Source organism: Aplidium turbinatum, chromosome 10, assembly GCF_918807975.1.
Source record: "Aplidium turbinatum chromosome 10, kaAplTurb1.1, whole genome shotgun sequence".
Classification (NCBI taxonomy): domain Eukaryota; kingdom Metazoa; phylum Chordata; class Ascidiacea; order Aplousobranchia; family Polyclinidae; genus Aplidium; species Aplidium turbinatum.
Window position 1 is genome coordinate 23,607,425 of NC_137481.1, and position 21,138 is coordinate 23,628,562.

Sequence of the window (21,138 nt, forward strand, 5' to 3'; positions counted from 1 at the left end):
ACAGCCCGAAGGTTCTTAATTACATTGGTTGTTGTGAAACTACTTTTAAAAAACGTTTTTCCAACCATAAATGTACCTTCATGGATAGGTCTAAACGAAACAGCACCGAACTATCTAAGGCAGTTTGGGACCTTAAGGACAAGGGTGTTGATCCTAAAATAACTTGGTCCATCCACAGCTGTGCTCGGTCTTATAGTGGAGGTGGTTGTAACAATTGTGGCCTATGTTTGGCTGAAAAGCTGGCCATTCTGAAGGCTGATAGTGGCCACCTTTTGAACAAGCGTTCGGAACTGGTCGGCAAATGTCGTCATAGAAACAAATTTAAACTCAAGTACTTCAAAATAAAATAAATTCCTTTTGATTTGTAAACACAGGTTTTTTAAAAAAATTTCATTTGATTTTTACAGGCTATAAATCTCATTTAATTTTTACAGGTTTATAAACAGGTTTTACTTCATTTGTTCAGGTCACTACAGGTTACATCATCACAATTCCTTGAGATTTTCACAGGTTATAATTTTGAAAAAATTAAATTTCATTTGATTTTTACAGGTTATAAATCTCATTTAATTTTTACAGGTTTTAAAAAACAATTTTTATTCATTTTGTTCAGGTTACTACAGGTTGCGCTGATCATCACACATGCATTTTGCTTCTTTGTGATGTCATAGATGCTGCCATCATGTTGCTTGGTTTCCATTGGGACAAATTAATTGAAACTTTGTCGTGGCGGATGGAGGTTGTCCTTAGTAATTCTGAAGTTTTTTTTTTTCTGCAGATTGGATTACGGTTATAATATTTAATATCTTTTTAGGAATTCAGGTTTAGAGGTTTTTTTGCAGATTAAATTACAGCTGTAATATTTAATATCTTCTCAGGAAGTACAGGTTTAGAGATGTTTTTTGGGCAGATTAAATTACAGTTGTAATATTTAATATCTTTTCAGAATTATCGATTCTTTACTGTTTGCATGTTTTTTCAGACCTTCTGATGATCCGTTAGGTGAAACAATTTGTAAAGGCTTCAGATAGTAATAACTATATTTGACTTTCCATTCTTATATATATATACAGTACATCTGTTCAAACAAGAAGCTCTGGGCGGGTTCTTGGCTGTATTTGAATAAGCAGGAACTGACATTTCCTTTGTCTACAAGGCATACTCTAACCTACAAAATCTATGACAAAAGTTTAGAAAATTTATTGTCTCTTGTTTAGACTAAAACCTACCATATAATATATTCCGTGGTGGATGTGTCCATACAATATATATACAGTGCTGTGGCACTATCAAGCACCCATTAAAACATACTTTATTTTAAACACTACCCAAATCACTTGACGCCAGTGAGGGAGACTACCTAACTTACATGCCTGCACCTAAACATCATCAACCATCTTGAATGATCACTTACCTTTGAGTTACTATAAAGGCATTCTCTGTCATTTTGGACATTTCTTTGATTGTCAGATAGCACATTCTTCTCATAATAACCTGGGAATATACAAAAATACAGTAGATCAAACCAATATTACTATGTTGGAGAGAGGGTCTTATCCAATTTAATTGGTTGCACCTCTTGGTATCATAATGCCCGTAAAGGTATATATAATTATACATTGGTGTAAGAAATACAGTATTTTAAAAATTGCCACTTTTTAAGTAGGGGTCATTCCATGCCAAATGAGCAAATGAGTTACACCACATGTCATAGATTTTATTGAAATTTGGCATACTTGTAGATGTCAAAGAAATATTAAGAATGCAAAAAAAAATTTGGAAAATTTTAGATAATAGTAGAGTTATAGTCATTAGAAAAATCACTATTTTTGCCTGTTTCGCTTCAGTGATTTTGTCCAATTTCGTATTATATTTCTAATTTCTTAACCTGTGATCAAACAAAATGGCTGAAAATTGCTAGACAGACATTTTAAGACCTAAGGAATCCAAAAATGTAAATTCAAAAGTTGACAGAGAACTTCTTGATATGATTATAAAGGTTTCAATTTGATACATGCATTTTTCGGAGGCCAAACTTTGGGGGCCTATAAAAAAAATGGGTATAAAAATTAAGAACTGAAACTCACATATTTTATACTTATATCAATACTCCTTCATGTCAAATAAAAAATAAGAATTAATATTGATAACTACTATGATAAAAGCTAAATTTTTTGACTTGCAAATTTTGTGCTTTTTTACACTCATTGTTCAAGATTTTTGTCTATGACATCGCAATTTACATTATTGCTTGTTGATGACATCACAATTTACATATTGTTTGTCATGACAATTGTTATGTAGCTCATGAATGAATTGAATCCTGATAATGCACTTAGGTTTAGTGTTCAATTTTAGGTTTTCCTATTAGTACTGGGTCATTCCATTCCAAACGTCCTGAAAATCATAAAGATCCCAGTTTGACCCCCTTCGATTTTGATCAAACTTTGTCAAAATGTTATTTGGCACGATTTAGCCATACTTAACCATATTATTTGCTCCGAAGGTTATATAAAGTTTATTTTTGGTAAAATGATTCACTTAATTAGCTACATTACATGATTGCCTTGTCAAAATGCAATTAATGTGCAGCATAATGGAGTAATCAAGCCTTAAAGTAGCTCTTTTCTTCATCAAAAACAAATTTTGTGCCATATTTGGAAGTCTGTAACTTTTTTATGAAAAGTAGGATGGTTATTATATTTATAATGTAGTCTATGCTCTTTGCACAACTTCACCAAGTTTGATAAGTAACATTATATTTATTAGAAAGTTACAATGCATCAAAATATGCACCTCAAGCAAAAAGGTCAAAATAACGCCATTTTGTGGTATAAAAATACCCCCGTAACAAGGTGTTTACAAAATAATCTTTTTAACCATTTGAAGAACATTACCTAAGGAACTTGTGTACAAAGTTTTGACTTTGTCACTCAACTATTAAGAGGTAAGTTGGGGGCCAATTTTTAACTCCCCATAATAAAAAATTGGCTTATTTGCAGAGGAGTCATTCCATGCTTAATTTAGGGAAAAAAATATTAGTACACCTATGATTCCAGAATTTTATGATATATTGTGTTCAGATAGAGCTCATTGAAACAACTCTTTTAAAAAAAAATTAGCATTCTATGGCCTTTGGTTCTCAAGATATTGAGGATTGCAATTTGGCCACACGTGGGGCAAATCCTGGTTACGCATGAGTGATTTTTAAGTATATTTCTTATATAGATGGTAGAGGAGTGGGGAAAATTGCTATTTGGGGGTTTTCAGGGGCACTCAATTCAATAAAAACAGTTCCAAATGGCTCAGAGCAATAGTTTTGTCTCTACAGTTATTTTTTGCTCTTTTACTTCAACCGCTTAAATGGTTGAGTGACAAAGTCAAAACTTTGTACACAAGTTCCTTAGGTAATGTTCTTCAAATGGTTAAAAAGACTATTTTGTAAACACTTTGTTACGGTGGTATTTTTATGCAACAAGATGGCGTTATTTTGGCTTTTTTGCTTGGGGTGCATATTTTGATGCATTGTAACTTTCTAATAAATATAATGTTACTTATCAAACTTGGTGAAGTTGTTGCCTGGTAGGGAAAGAGCACACATGATAAATATAATAACCATCCTACTTTTTATAAAAAGTTACAGACTTCCAAATATGGCACAAAATTTGTTTTTGGTGAAGAAAAGAGCTACTTTAAGGCTTGATTACTCCATTATGCTGCAAATTAATTGCATTTTGACAATGCAATCATGTAATATAGCTAAAAGTGATTCATTTTTCCAAAAAATAAACTTTATACAACCTTTGGAGAAAAAGATATGGTTAATTGAAAATGGTCCAAAAAAACGAATGCGGAAAAGTTTAGTGGGTACGGTACCTAAAACTTTAAAGCATCATATTTCCAAAACTATAATAGATACTGAGCTAAAATTTGTAATGCATGGCTAAATCATGCCAAATAACATTTTGACCAAGTTTGAGCAAAATCAAAGAGGGTCAAACTGATAGGTCTAGGACGCTTGGCATGGAATGACCCTACTACATTAGTTTTACTTTTACAATAACACAATTATTCATCACAGCAATGCGTCATTGGAAAAAAAATAGAGAAATTGTGCCATAAAATTCACTTTGCTAGAAGCAGTGGGTTTGTGGACATTGGTGGACTTGCAGAAACAGATGAACATGTTTATTATGAACATTGACATTTCTCTGCTTGAAGCAAATAGATGGGCTTTGAACACTTGAACAGTGGGAAAAGTATATTTCCTGGTTGCAAGATCTGTCGAGCATGTTAGGAATAATACATTACTAATAGGACAACCTAAAATTGAAATCACAGTTAAAAGAGTACGGTAATTAACTCTACAAGTTACCACTAATATTACTATGGTGCATGGCCAACAACACTAAGCCTAAGAACATTGCCAGTATTCAATTTCAATTCATTCATGAGCTACATATCAATTGTCATGACAAACAATATGTAAATTGTGATGTCATTAACAAGCAATAATGTAAATTGTGATGTCATAGACAAAAATCTTGAACAATGAGTGTAAAAAAGTACAAAAATTGCAAGTCAGAAAATTTAGCTTTTATCATAGTAGTTATCAAAATTAATTCATATTTTTTATTTGACATGAAAGAGTATTGGTATAAGTATAAAACATGTGAATTTCAGTTCTTAATTTTTACACCCATTTTTTTTCTAGGCCCCCAAAGTTTGGCCTCCGAAAAATGCAGGCCTCGAAATATCCGGCAGTCATGACCTCCGGAATTACCTCGAATGTCTGCCGAAGCCGACTCATTGGTCGGTCATAAATGACCGCCGCAAAATTCCTGACAAAAATAGAGCTAATGCAGCAAAAATATATTTTAAATTTGAATTGTTACAATTGTTTGTTTAACCTGAACAAATACGGAGCTGAAACAATAATAGGAGGCTACAGGCTATTGCTTTAAAGATCACATTAGAGTGGCATGGTTAACGACCTGATGGCAAAAGTAACCATTTTTATATCATTTCAACGCCTTGCAATGTTGCCTTGAAATGAAGTTGTCTGAACTTTTCGGCAGGATATGTATTCTAATTTTAACAATGACGATTATTGCGTTACATTGATCGTTTGTTAAAAAGAAACGTCACACAGAAGCAAGTCTCAGCTGGGTTCCGCACGTGCTTAGGCATATGTGGCGACCATATTCACGCTGATACTGATAGAAATACAATTTCTGCACAGAAGGGAGGGTGTTAGACACATTTGTCTAACACCATTAGATAGAAATAGAATTTCTGCACGGAAGGGAGTTAGACCCGCGCCGGCAGTAATCGCTTGTCACAACGATTCTACATTATAATGAGAAAACCACGGAATAAGTGATCGTAGTTGCTTTTGTAATAAGGAAATTTGGATTGTTGTTTTCAATTGTGTTTATTGCGTCATTAAACAACTGTCATTAACGCACTCATTTATTTGCAAGCAATCTGCTCCAGTATACTTCAGGGTCGGTTAATTAAGCCATCAACCACTGCAGAGTTATTCTGTTGTAGAAAATCTTCTTCTACAAACACGACTACACAATACTGTAGTGTGATTTTGTGCAAAATCTACATGCAAAAAATATGTCCGGTTGAGATATTAAATGTCCGATGAAAGGGCCAGTCCGGTAGGACATGCTTGACCGCCGGAAAAAAGTACAAATTTCGAGGCCTGAAATGCATGTATCAAATTGAAACCTCTATAATCATATCAAGCATTTCTCTGACGACTTTTTAATCTATATTTTTGGACTTCTTGGGTCTTAAAATGTCTGTCTAGCAATTTTCAGCCATATTGTATGATCGTAGGTTAAGAAATTAGAAATATGACAAGAAATTGGACAAAATCACTGAATCGGAACAGGCAAAAATAGTGATTTTTCTAATGACCATAACTCCACCAATGTTCAAAATTTTTCAAAAATTTTTTTTTGCATTCTTAATATTTCTTTGACATCTACAAGTATGCCAAATTTCAATAAAATCTATGACATGTGGTGTAATTTTTCCAAAAAATTTGCTCATTTGGCATGGAATGACCCGTAGACCTTTCTACTTATTTTCCATGTCTACCATTCTTGAAAAGCATCAGGATAATATCATTCACAAATTTTCAACAATTTTATATAAAAAAAAATTTACTATATTTGAAGCATGATTAATCACTAACACTACGTCAACAGTGAAAAGCTTGCATCAGAAATTTTCTGCACAGTTTGGATTCGACTCTACACATGATCACAAAGTAATCACCAAATAAATGCATCAATGAAGAAAGCAAAATTGTAACAAGTAGCAACAGAACAACTTTTTTGATTTAAAGTTTGTATTAATTTGAAGTTAATTTGAAAATAAAAGAACTATTGTTGGCTCTTAGCTCTTTTCTGTAAGAGTTAAGGTGACTGATAAAGGCGGTGGTCCATAGTCTGTAGCAGAATTAGTGATGCAATACTGACGAGCCCAGTCTCATGGACAAAAGACGGTGTCTATCGCTGTCATTTCTTGATACAATCGACTGCCGAGAAACATGTCTATTGGGACAGTGCAATAATTATATCACTGGTCTACAAATTTCAACTTTTTTTTTCAGGTTTGGGTTTTGACAACTGATTTTGGCTAATTTTGGGGCGCTGAATCCGAAAATGAACTCAGATTTTCTCTATCACATCAAGTTTTCTTTCTATCGTTGCCATTATTTTGTGAAATTGACCAGTTTTTGCCCTTTTTAGTGCAGTAAAATGTCAAATATAATTATTTTCTGACAGCTATAAACTTTCAAACATAGAGATATTTTTTACACTAAATTCATAAATTGGTTCAGATTTCCTCTAAAATAAAAAAAATTCCTGTTATGATAATCGTAATAGGACATAGTAGAGATTGGTAGCGTTGAGTTTTTCCATGCTGGCTTGAACTCCCTGTCTTGGCCTCTCAGGCGTTATCTGTGGGTCAGCTGCTATCTCTGTGCACTGTGCAGATGGAATATCGTAGGAAGACAGCTGGTGGGAGTAGATTTGACTTAGTAATAAATTCTTGCTTAGTAAGGAAGATTTATTTAGAAGTTTCATAAAGCACATGTACATTGTACAGACCAACATCAGAGTTCAAGGTGAAAAGCGGTTTGTAGAAGGAAAAGGTATTTTCATACTTTATAAGTTTGAGTTCAAGTCGGTTAGAGTTTTTGGTATAGTGGTGTTTCTGTGGAAAAACTTGCTCTTAGAAAACTACTAACAAAGAAAGGTTATATTTGATCTCAAGCTATGTCTGCTTCCAGCAAAAGAAGAAAATGTTGTAATGATCCGGATATATTTTGTTACATTTGTGGATGCTTCATGTTGAAGTCTCAACAATGCAATATTACCACGTTTGTAAAAAGGGCATATCTTGCTTACTTTAAAGTCAAGTTGGGGGACCAGGACAAAAGCTGGGCTCCTCATAAAGTGTGCAAGACCTGAGTTGAATGTCTGAGAAGTTGGTCGCAAGGAAAAGGTTCACAAATGAAATTTGGAATACCCATGATTTGGCGAGAGCAACGAAATCATTTTGACGATTGTTATTTTTGTCTTGTTGGTGTGAAAGGGTATAACAAAAAGAGTAAACATCGTTTGAAATATCCAAATCTGGATTCGGCATTGCGCCCAGTTCCTCACAGTGATGAAAAACCACTGCCAGTATTTACACCACTTCCAGAACTACACGAAGAGGCTATTTCTTCTTCAGAAGCATCGTTTAGTGAAGGAGAAAGTGAAATTTTTCAACCAGCACCCGAGGATCTGTCAGACAAGCCTTCCCAGTTTAATCAGATGGAATTAAATGATTTAGTGAGAGATTTCTATTTGCCTAAGCAATCTGTGGAGTTATTGGCATCAAGGCTACAGGAAAGGAAACTTCTCAAAGCTGGTACAAGCGTGACATTTTATCGCAAACGAGAAGAACTGGAGACAAAAATATCATACGTGATCAGTTAGTTGATATCAAAAAGATCCTCTTGCCTCCTCTTCACATCAAACTTGGTCTCATGAAACAATATGTAAAAGCTTTGGATCATGAAGGAGAGTGTTTTAAGTATACATGTTATGCTTTTCCTGGTCTCAGTGAAGAGAACAAAAGAGCTGAGATTTTCAATGGACCACAAATCAGGCAATTGTTAAAGGATGAAAATTTTGTAAAATCAATGTTGCCATTCGAGGCTAGAGCTTGGAATGCTTTCGGTGCTGTTGTGAGAAATTTTTTGGGAAACAGAAAAGCAGAAAATTATAAAGATCTCTTAAGGGAGCTACTGCTTAGTTTTGAAGATTTGGGATGCAGGATGAGCATCAAAGTTCACTATTTGAAGAGCCATGCGGATGAGTTTCCAGAAAACCTTGGGAAAGTTAGTGACGAACAAGGTGAACGTTTCCACCAGGATATTAAAATTATGGAGGAACGTTATCAAGGTCGGTGGGATTGTCATATGATGGCCAACTATTGCTGGAGTTTTAAAAGAGAAATTCCAGATGCTGCTCATAAAAGAAAGTCTCTCAAAAGAGCATTTTTAAGCTTATAAGGGAAGAATTCATATTTTATGAAAGCTCTTTTTTGACTGTTTCTGAACTCGCCCTGCCCAAGTCCCTTTATTTTGGCACTTTGCTATTTCTGTGTGTGTCTTCAGAATTTCTGCACTCCATTGGAATGTCTGTGTGCATATTGTGTGAACTGTAGGCTATAATTCAGATAATACCTTGTCACTGTCCTATTGACATGTTCGTCAGCATAATGTAGCGTTTGATGTTATTATGGTTGCTCTTTTGCATGCCTATTTTTTATTCCAAGGCATGAAATTTTAATAAAGACAACGCAAATTTGTGTGAATATAATATAGAATGCTTGTTTGCTAATTAAAGCTAGATTATTGCAGGTAAAACAGTGTTTATTGCATCAGAATTCCTTGTTTTGACAACAGAAGGGGGGCAAAAATTGATTTTTTTCAAAAATTAGGGATATTTCATATCTCAAAAATGTGATGTGATAGAGAAAATCTGAGTTCATTTTCGGATTCAGCACCCCAAAATTAGCTAAAATGAGTTGTCAAAACCCAAACCTGAAATTTTGTGTAGACCAGTGTATTGAATGAAAACACAAAACAATTTTGGAAATTACATCGCTTGATTGAAAGAGTTTGGTCATAGCAAAGAATGTTTCAGTCGCTTCATTTGTGGTAATAATTTCTCCTTGATTGATCAAATAAATGATCTTTGTGAGAATTTCACAGCATTTTCGTGGATTGATTGGAGTCTGTTGAAATATCCTGGCTTCTTGTAGCACTGCTGTGCGTTCAACATTTGCAAATGGATTATTTCCCCCTGCAAAGCAATATATCAAAAACTAATACAGAAGGATCAAGACTAATGCACTTTCCAATAACAATTTAACCAATTCACTTTTGAAGCTTTTTTTCCATTAGGCCTACATAAAGATCATGTCGCTATATGTACAATATAAACTATATACTATTACAACTTCTGAACTTTTACTAAAATTCTGGTTTTCCCCTCTCATTGAAAAACAAAATACTAAGTAATTTTGCTTGTAGCAAAACGATATAGTTCTCCTGTGAATGCATGTAAGTAACTTTATCAACAAAACTATTTATCTTATAAGAAAATGATTTAATCCATTTGTTTTGTTTATGACCGTTTACTGTAAGGAAAAATTAGTTTTTTTTATACATTTAAAGCAGTAAATGCAAGAAAATGTATTGTGAACTGAAAATATTAGCTTGGCAGTTTGCAAAAACAAGGCTTCGGAGACCCACACTCACATTTATATCAGTCTACAAACATTCCGTAGGTAAAACATATTTTTTACCATTTTCTTCATCTTTGTCTTTACGTAATCCAGGCATTTTCATGTGCAAAGATAGTACACAGCTGAAAGATGAATGGCAACCAACAACAGAGCAATATCAGGTGCTAGCAAATACAAATACTGATTATCCCTGTAATAGCTGCACATTAGAAATCGTTTTTACTTTCTGCTCTGATGAAACTGGTTGCCATGAAAGGTTAGACCTATAGGCCTAGCTGATGATATTGTATCAATACATGTCAATTGTCAATGCAACTAGAAACAGTGATGCACCGGTGGCAACAGTTTGGCTGGAGCAGGGTTGTTTGATTTAAATCAAGCAATAAAAAGAACCAAAAAAATAATCAGTCAAATGGAGGCAAAAGTTTGTCTTTGAATGAGATTGATGCAGCAATGGAACTTGCTAGGGACATTAGGCCTGATATTTTGTAAGAAGTTCCCAACTATCGGGCTAAAATGGGCCCTTTAAACCAAACGAATTTTAAGATGTGCTCAAAATGGTAAAATCTTTCATGTAGTGGAAATCCCAGTCTGACATTAATGTGTGCATTAACGCATAAGGGAAAGTTGAATTTAGCTGTAAGTCTGATGAAATAAGTTCTGACCACAATCCCAATGATTAAATGTAAAATGAAATGATGGCTCAAAAATGAACTTATCATTAAAATAATCTCCCCACACCCACCTTAAGAAGACAATACAAATAATCAAATGTGTTTATCTAAAAAATATCCATTTATTCAAAATACTGGATTGAAGATTTTTGATTGATTTTCTTAATGCCGGTTTCAATCTTACATTCCCCTTAGCGCCCTATGTTGCATATACCGTATGCAACAAATATTTTTGGGAAGTACGGTACCGTACATGACTTTAGGAGAGTAGAATAAATACAATTGGGTAGAGAGGTAACTTTTAAACCATAAACAGACATAACTCAGCAAGAACACTACATTTAACATTATAAAACAAAAAATAATAAGTGAACGTTTTCAGCTAGTCATACAGCTCTTTTCAAGGCTACAGTAGGCTATATCATATATAATTGCTTAAAAATGAAGCTTTTTCTGGCTGCGTAAATGATTGGGCGTCTTGATGTATGAGGAGACAATATCGGCATGTGACGACATCATCGCCACCCCTATTCAAGTACGGTATTTTGTGGGTGCGCATCGCCAGTTGATAATTGAGTGCCACAACAAGTCTCACGCTACGGTACTCTCACACTGTATCATTACTGACAAGCTGCAACTGATTTAGCAAGGGTGCCTTCTCTCCTGGTCTTTCACAAAAAACTGCTGAGCAGGACTTGGCTGCCCAACTGTCTGACATGTCACTGCTGCAGGCTGCAGCTGCAGGCCAAAGCCAAGCCCAAAGGTTTGCTTGGTAGGTACCTACTCTGTCTCCTCATCACTAATTCAATTCAACAGTAGCTGATTGGCTGCGGTCGTTACGGTGAGACACAAAGTATTGCCAAAGACTTCAATTCAATTCAATTGACTTTTTGCAAAGTACTGTATTGTACTGAAAGAAACATTTTTTGGAAAACCGCCAAGGACAATGAATTAAGCCAAATTGGCCAAACCACAAATATGTAGCTACAAACCAAGGCAAAAACATCTTTGAAAATTGCCAGATATCTGGAATTTGGCGATAAAATCGCAAACATGGCAACTCCGAAGTTACACGTCAGCGCTAATGGTCGGTCAACGTTGCCAAATAAGATAAAGGAAAAGCTTTTGTTTTGTCTGTTGCGAAAAATAGCATAGGTTACGATACAAATATAAACCGGTACAAATATATTCAACAACAGACAGCTGACAGGAAGCAGCGAAAGACTATATTAGTCATCGATTCAGCTGCTTCCCGTGTTTTTAATGTGACAAATGTAAAGCATCGGCATTACGTTGAAAACAAGATAAGGTTAAGTTCCGTAAACATGAAAACAAAAAGTTGTTTCCTGCTGCGACAGTCAAGTGAATTCCTGTCGTTTTATTCAAATACTAAAAAATGTCAATTGCCCTACAAAAGTAGCAAGAGAAAACAAAACTCATTTCATTCCAATCTGTGTCCAAAAACAGTCAAATCTGAAATGTAAACGTTGTAGCTTGTAATATCACTTTTGTGAATCTAAAATTATGCGAGTTAAATCAAAACCTTTCTATCTGGAAACTTGGTGATCTGATTGAATTACAGAAAAACATTGATATTTTTCCTTTATCTGTAATGCCAAGAAAAAACAAACATATTAACTATATGAAACTATATTCGGAGGGATTTAACTAGGATCGGAGATCTTTGGAGTCGAAGGGTATTTTGCTCTAAAACTTCACCCAAAATAAAAGTATTTGAATTTGTCAGTTTTTGTGAAAGTTGTTGTTTCAATTTCAAATCGCAACTTTGATGAAATTAAATTTTACAAAAATAAAAAATGGCAAAATTAAAAAGTTCTGGCAAACTTTTCTAAATCTGGCAACACTGAAACCGGAGAGGCCAAATCTCAAAATGGATTGAATAATGCCAGTGCAAACCTTCAAATTATCACAGTACAAACTTTAAATTACAGTACCACAGTCCAAACTTTTAATTACCAAAGTTTGGCATAGTTAATAAATTGACCGAACAATGCTGCTTCATCTGTATTGCATGTAGCAGTAGCCTATACACTACACAGTGCTGTCTGTATTGCTGACGTGTTTTCTTTTAACATTGACAACAAACATTCCTGGAAAAAATATGGTATTATAGAAGTTCCTTGATTTATGTCAAAAACAAAAACCTTCCACACTCATGTAATAGTGCCGGTCTTTGGGGTGTGCAAACGATGCGATGGCACAGGGCCAGCAATTTACTCAGAAAATGCAGTAATTTTTGTTGAACATTGCTCTCAGAATGCACCAAATTCAAAGCAATTTTTAAAAATTTTCTGGGGGAGGTCCACTAGACCCCCCCCCCCCGCTGGGTGTTGCTTTCGGCGAACATGCCGTCAGGCCTCGTCCGCCGGCCGTCAAAACCCTCCCCTTTCAAAATACCTAGCTACGCTACTGAATGGGATCATTGTCATTGGTGCCCGCAAAGCATATTCCCCACAGGGTCCCGATAAACACCCTAAGACTGGCACTTCACGTAACAATGTAAAGGGTGTTCCAATAGCTTGGAACGATGCTAAATGTGAATTAGTGGTCACGGCGGTAAACCATAATCTCTTCGTGGGAAAATTGTAACATAGGCTAAGATTCCCGGATCCGTTCGTCTGTATGTAATGACCGAAAGAAACACTCTTCTGGAAACGTCTATTAGAGAATTGTATTTCTGTAACCAAGCCCACGGCTGTCGAAATTGGAGTGCAACGCGATACACCACTAAACTTGTCACTACAATGCAAATTACTTGGATAAAAGACGGAAATTTTGTCCAGCTGGCTAGCACTAAGCAAGCAGTTAAATATGCGACCAACCTTCAAGCAACCATTTTAAAAATGACGAGAATACATTGCAATATCTCAAACGCACGTAGGCAGCTACTGTGACGTAATAATGATAGGCAATGATAAGTTATTCAAGCACCTGTTCAAGCCTGGCCCACACCTGCTCAAGTCAAACCAACCAAACCAAAGATTTAACAATGATGTAATGTTATGCTGCAGCTGCAATGTTTCACAGGTCTTGCAAGCGATGATGCAATCTGCTCATAACCAACCAAACCAAAGATTTAACAATGATGTAGCCTAATGTTATGCTGCAGCTGCAATGTTTCACAGGTCTTGCAAGCGATGATGCAATCTGCTCATTTTTTAGAAATATTCCATTTCGTAATACGCTAAGATTCAGTAGACCTGAACGGTTTTATATGACGTTTGGTTTGGTGAACAATTGTCTGGAAAATAGCGGCCCCTACTTATGACAGTCTAACATGGCATAACTAAAAAGAATTTAAGGACAATTGTGAGCCAATGAATAAAAACACACGATACACAAATTGTTTGAATCACTCACGTTTAAGTTAATACGCAAATACAAAGGGCATGCAAAGAATGAACAACAATAAGAATAATACACGACGATACATGAAATTGGTACCATTATAGGTACACGCAAAAATGACGCTATATACAATGGTTGCGATAATAACCGACTGTTCCGGGCTCAGACAAGTGTCGGCCACCGCAGACAGAACCAGGCTCAAACCCTAACACTTAAGTGTTCTTTACGGGGGGCGAGGCACGAAATATCCCTCAACACGTAGTCTACTTTCACTTCCCCCGTACTGTCATCATAGTTGCAGACGGCAACTTTAGCTCTACGAACCACAAGCTTCCCTTTCCTAATTTGTGGAACTACCTCATGCACCCTCCCAAGTTGATACTTCCCACGTTTACCAATGTCTTGGAGAGAACCCACCACTACAAGTTGACCAGGCTCCAAATTGTCGGCCATTTTTAACCATTTTTTCCGGCCCTGAAGCCCTGGCAAGTAAAAATAGATCCATTTACTCCAAAACTGCTGAGAAAGTGACAAATTGAACCGATAGTCCCTCTTTAATTGGTCGCGATCATGTGGTTGCCCAACGGCACAGTATGGGTCTAAGTATGGGGTCAAAAGTGAGGCAGGGATGATGACAGTAAAATCCCTAGGGTCGTCACTCAAAGGTACCAAAGGGCGTTCGTTCACGGTCCGAACGGCACTGCCTGTGTACGTAAGCAGTTCAATAAAATTGGGCTTTCGTATTGAAGAATCCAAAATGTGAAAAAAATATTTGGTCATATCGGCCACGAGACCAAATCTACCAAGCTGAAATCTAGCAAAGACATCTGCCAGAGGGTTTAACAAATCAGGACCCGAAAACATTACATCATTAACACAAGTTCCTCGAAATTCATACTTGCCATCGTAAATAATACGCTTTTTTAATTGTGACATCACAAAGTATGGTAAATACCACTCAAAACCCTTTACATTTCTTGCTTCACCAGCACGCTCAATATAACCATTAGATTTAAGATCTTTATGGTGTGGGTAAGAAAGTCACGAAGTTCAGGTTGTTTTAAAGCTTTCTTTCTTAAAGCAGCAGCTCTATCTGACGCCAACACAAAATTGTTCGGTAAATCAATATCTTCCTTCAACGGTGCAGGTATCTCAAATCGACCATCTTTCAACTCAATATTCGGTTCAACAAGTTTTCTAGCCAAAATGTCATTGCGAGACAATTCACAGGTTTCATTTTGCAAGGTCAAATCCTGAATGACTTTATTCAGGTCTGCTATTTCCATATCACGAGACTCAATTTTACGCTGAAAGCCAGAGATGATATCCGACTCTAAAGACGTCTGCACTCTGCACACGTTAGCAACGCTTTCATCTAAGGGTGACTTGCCACCACAAGCCAACCAACTGAGAGGAGTGAGTAAAGCATGCGGTTCACTACGATTTTCACCAACACGCTCTTCTTTAGCCCACATTAAATAAGCGTTGTCGTTGCCAATCAGTACATCTACAGTACTACAATCATTCAAATGAAACATATTTACATCATGAAAATGACGAAAACCACTTAAATCCTGCTTATGCTGTAAAGTTTTAACATCGTCAGCCCAAGCTGGGTTAACCGCCGAAATTATATCACAAAACAGTTCATCCGTCTCTAACGACTGGATGTTGAGTTTAACAAGGTTAGCACAAGTAGGTTTCTGACCAGCCAGAGTATCCATTTTAAACGACGCTTTGTCATACGGTTTAACGCCAAGTTTGCAGACCAAATCACTCGAAACAAAAGTCAACTGCGAACCAGCATCATGCTGACAATACACCAACTTCGATTTACCCGTCATTGGATTCAAAATACGAGCAGCAGTAACGCGGTTAAAGGCTGCTTTAACATTTCCAATCTTAACATTACGCACAGGAACTCTGGCACCAGCATCATCTTTACCGACTGAATCCAGAGAATCACGTGACGTCACATAAAAATCATGCAGAAGAAAATAGTGTTTCCTATCGTTGTTAGGCCCACACTTACGACAGTTATTTGCATGAACGCAATCCCTAACCATATGCTGGCGCAAACAATTCAAGCATTTGCCAGCTTTCACAATAACATCTCTCCGATCTTTAGGTGTCAAGCGCAAAAATTCTTTACAATTAGACAAAAAATGATATTCAACTTGACCACGTGACGAACAATAAATACATGCCGGTAGGTCCTTACGTCTGGCCTCACCACCGCGCGGTGCGCCAACAGCAGTCAAGTACTGCGAACTAACTGACAGCACATTATCATGGGGTTTTACCGACGTCTGCTTAACCGGACATGAAGGCAATTTTTCTTTGCCAAACTTTTTAAAATGCTGCGACTCACCAGAATCGCCCATTAGCACAGGGGTACTTAACCGGGAGTAAATTTACCCCCTGGGGGTAAATTTCACCTACCGAGGAGGTAAATTTAATGAATGATAAATTAAAGCAAACTTCATTTTTTCAGTTATTAAAAAACTGGTAGTGTTGCACTCGAAACTTTAGAGACGACTACCAAAGCGGTTAATGTTCTGGAAAAAATGGATAATTTCTTTCAACAAAATAATATATCCTGGAATCATTTGGGTTCATTTTGCACAAACGGTGCCTCTTCTATGCTCGGTGCTAAGTCTGGCTTTGCAACTCTGGTGAAAAAACGCGCACCTAACATCATTTTTACTCACTGCGCTCTTCATCGACATGCACTGGCAAGTAAAACCCTTCCAAAATATTTGAAAGCAGTATTGAAGCATGTGGTTGAATGTATGAATTTTATCATACAACGAACTCCAAAACAATGAACTCCACGAACTCCAAAACATTGGGACAAGCGAGCTAACGACATTTCTATCCTGTCTTCCTTTGACAAATCAGGAATGTCGGAAACCAAATTAGCAATCGTTTGCGCAGCTGTTCTAACACAAGCTGCTTGTAACAAAGTCAAACGAGTTCCTTTAAAGGGCGACGAAGCTGTCATTAAGGCCGTAACACGATTTTTAAAGAAGATAAATGGCATATTGTTACCATCGTAACCAATCAAGGCCGCCTTATCGAAAAACGTCCTACTATTTTGGTATTCAAAAAAGCAATCTTGCTGTTGAGAACTCGATTTAGCGGGAGAAGACAAGCTATATCCCTTAAGGGGCTGAGGGGGCTCAGTCACATGCACAGCCCGATCACGATCCTCACAAACGTTAAAATCAGGAGACGCGATACGCCTCTCACAATCACGCAAATTACGTGTAGCTGGGCGATCAAAACCTAGCGGCGCAGAAAATTGTGAAAGGGGAAAAACATTACTGCTAATGGCGGTCCCGTGACCTGTACGCTCTGGGGGAGAAGTTCGGTTATAATTCGCTGGCCTTGGCTTTAGATCCTTCGGAAGATCCTTAGCCGCGGCCCCGAGACCTCCTGAAACAGCTAGAAAACGTGTGGACTGCACTGGTCCACCCACGGATTGAACAGGCGTCTGGAAAAGGTTATGTAAATTTAACCGCGATTGATGTTCACTTCTGGAATGGCTATAAGAGCCCTTCTTAGAGCTACGCCGGGAGCCCACATCTGATCGATATTCAGCCAAAGCTACCTCTTTACGTTGTTCAGCCCTCAACTGGGCGTCTTTGAGTGCGAACTCAGCAGCTCTCACTTCGGCCTCAGCTCTCGCGGCGGCCTCAGCAGCTTTTGCTTTGGCCTCAGCTCGTATGGCCTCAGCTCTCGCGGCGGCCTCAGTAGCTCTCACTTCGGCCTCAGCTCTCGCGGTAGCCTCAACTCGTATGGCCTCAGCTCTCGCGGCGGCCTCAGCTCGTATGGCCTCAGCTCTCGCGGTGGCCTCAGCAGCTCTTGCTTCGGCCTCGGCTTGTATCTGGAGCTCCTCTCGTCTTAGCTGTAGGTTAATTTGTGCAACTATCCGAGACGAACTCCTAGACATCCTAGTGCTTACATTGAGGCGTTATCCTCAGGATGTATGTCAGCATCCAACATATCTGAGAACTCACTTTTTGTTCAAAGTTATTTTTTAACGAGTTAAATTCGGGATCTACCCTATCACGAAGTTCTGCCAAAATTGCAGAGTTGAAAATTTTACTCAAAAGAGCATGGAAATGCTGTAATTCCTCTTCTAAAGTAGATAAGTTTGATCGAAAAATTAACAGTTCCTGCTTATCACTCAAATAACCTAGGGCTAAAGAAAGTTCCCCAATTTGAGTCAAAATATCCCTTCTAAGATGCCGGGCCTCTCGAACTGACTTAGCCTCATCGTTAATGGGTCCCTCCCCAGAATGGCCTGCCCGACCGCAAAGAACATCATCAGGCTTAAACTCAGTCGTCGACGGCGGTCGAGTCCTTGTCGCCACCGAGTGTAGACATATTAAATGTTGGGGCTAAATTTAACAATTAAAAAATTTTAACAACACAAACACACAAAATTATTACAGTAGTTATAAAAAACTTAACTGCAAAGACCGTAAAAATACAAAAAAGAATTTAAATGCACAATACCGTAGTTGTAGGGGTATATGAAGTCCTAAAGTTCCACAAAACTTGCTTGGATTCGTCCACTTAAATCTTCAAGCACAGATCGATTGTCTTTAATCTTTTTTCTTGCCAATGAATGTCAATGTTGTTTTTTCATCAGAACCAACAAAGAAACGCCTTTAATTTTTAACTTGAAGTTCTTCAATACCAACTGAGAAGAAAAGTCTTTAATTTTCTTGTGCTTTAAGTTCTTCTGCACCAACTGAGAAGAAAACGGCTTTAATCTTTTGCTTCTGTAGACTACCAACCAACAACAATTCGTGTTTGTTATTTCTGTGCTTCTTGGCCTACCAACTAACAAACCACGTCTTTTATTATTTATGATCACAGCGGTAAACCATAATCTCTTCGTGGGAAAATTGTAACATAGGCTAAGATTCCCGGATCCGTTTGTCTGTATGTAATGACCGAAAGAAACACTCTTCTGGAAACGTCTATTCGAGAATTGTATTTCTGTAAAAAATAGCCCACGGCTGTCGAAATTGGAGTGCAACGCGATACACCACTAAACTTGTCACTACAATGCAAATTACTTGGATAAAAGACGGAAATTTTGTCCAGCTGGCTAGCACTAAGCAAGCAGTTAAATATGCGACCGACCTTCAAGCAACCATTTCAAAAATGACGAGAATACATTGCAATATCTCAAACGCACGTAGGCAGCTACTGTGACGTAATAATGATAGGCAATGATAAGTTATTCAAGCACCTATTCAAGCCTGGCCCACACCTGCTCAAGTCTAGCTCACACCTGCTCAAGTTATTAAAGATTTAACAATGATGTAATGTTATGCTGTAGCTGCAATGTTTCACAGGTCTTGCAAGCGATGATGTAATCTGCTCATTTTTTAGAAATATTCCATTTCGTAATACGCTAAGATTCAGTAGACCTGAACGGTTTTATATGACGTTTGGTTTGGTGAACAATTGTCTGGAACAATTAGGCTTAAACGTTAAATAATTTTAACCTTTTCTTTTCAGATTTAACAAATTAAGTCTTTGACAATTTCACCCATGACAAGATTAACAATCGAATAACGTGTTAGAGTTATTGAAGTCTATTACGAAAATGGACGTTCAAACAGAAATGCACAGCGCGGTTATTTTTGTCAGCATAATCGACCAACCGAGAGTGCAATTGGGAAAATTGTTCATAAATTTAAACAAACTGGATCGGTCGCAGATGTGAAAACACCATTGCGTGCTCGTTTACGCCGTTCAGCTGAAAACATTGCTGCGCAGTGCGCAAGAATGTGGCCGAGAGTCCGGGCACTTCTATTCGCAATCGCGCGCAGGAATTGAACCCCTCCGCAACCATGTTGCATCGAATTTTAACCAACTTTTTTTTCCTGAATTGAATGCTATGGATGTCGAGAATTTGTGGTTCCAACAGGACGGCGCCACATGCCACACAGCCAATGCAACAATGGCTTTATTGAATGAGAAACTCCCAGGTCGCACCATCTCTCGAAACAGCGAAGTGGATTGGCCAGCAAGATCGTGCGATTTGACGCCTCTGGATTTCTTCCTTTAGGGTTACCTTAAGAGTAAGGTCTATGCCAACTAGCCGACAGCTGAAGGATGAGATAATAAGGCATATTGGTGAGATCGAGAAGCAATTATGCAGAGATGTCATTAAAAATTTTGACCATCGAGTGGAGGCGGGCCCAGTGGTGCCGAAGTAGGGGGGATGGGGGGGATATATCCCCCCAATATTTTGGCAGCATCCCCCCCAATAATTTAGAAAAAAATGTTTGCTATGAAGTTGTACTTGGATTTAGTTGTTTGCAAGCATCTAGAATTTCTGTTGTATTTCTTTTATTGATGTTTGATCGCAGTTCTAAATTGTCTTGGATTTGACTCAGTCTAGACAATGAAAGATCGACCTTCATTGAAGCAAACTGCGGCCATTGTGCCCAACGAGATGGTTGTGCAGGGTGACACCGATCACAGTCAACGGCGGTCAACTATCATGTCATCACGAAAACTTTGTCAGAATTTGTTGCTTCTGGTCTACTGTCTACGCTAGAAGCAAAAATAAAAGCACAAGGAATTTTAACAAGCTTAGTTAAACCTGAAACATATTTGGAACTTCTGCTGATTTTGAAGCCTTTGTCACTTATGGAGCAATTTAATCACGTTGCAAGAAGAAAAGCTTGACATTGACTCTTGTGAAGAGCTGTTTCAGACCTTGAAAATCACTCCAGAGAAATATCGTTATTTGGAGTTTGAGAACAATTACAAAAATGCAGTTTCCCACGCCTTTGCAAGCACCACGCAAAGAACAGTCCCTGAAAGATTGGGTGGAGGCTCGATGGCAGCTACTACAGACACTTAACTGCATTATAAAATACTTTACAATCAGTTCATGGACAGAGTCACAGAGTTATCTCTGAACTGACCGAACAGTTTGAAACTAGCCTGAATTCCGATTCGGCAAACTAGAAGTACAGTATAAAGAACTTGCACGAATTTTCAAGACCGGCTTAGTTCCTGAAATGGTCAAAAATTATCCAGAGCTGAATAGCAATCGATGAGATCAAATTGATTCATTCAGAAAGGCAACAGGAGCAAAACCTCTGTACGATGCTAAAAGAGCAGCTTACCAGGTATTGTCCGAGTTGGAAAAACCTCTCTATTCTCAAATGCTCCAGCTGATTAAGATCCTCTTAGTTTGCCCGATAAGCTCTGCTGCTTGTGAGAAGTC

At 37.6% G+C, this 21,138-nt stretch overlaps 1 protein-coding gene across 1 annotated transcript in view; it reads right to left on the reverse strand.

Moving 5' to 3' along the window:
- The window catches only part of LOC145777936 (coatomer subunit gamma-2-like), a 33,670-nt gene extending 23,641 nt beyond the window's left edge, over positions 1-10,029 (reverse strand). Inside the window, exons 1-3 of the mRNA XM_082589297.1 lie at positions 9,889-10,029; positions 9,181-9,383; positions 1,415-1,494 (exon numbers count right to left, since the gene is read on the reverse strand). Of these exons, the coding sequence (XP_082445423.1) occupies positions 1,415-1,494; positions 9,181-9,383; positions 9,889-9,931 (326 nt within the window). The 5' untranslated portion in view covers positions 9,932-10,029. The remainder of the gene's footprint in view (positions 1-1,414; positions 1,495-9,180; positions 9,384-9,888) is intronic.
- Between the last annotated feature and the right edge of the window lie 11,109 nt (positions 10,030-21,138).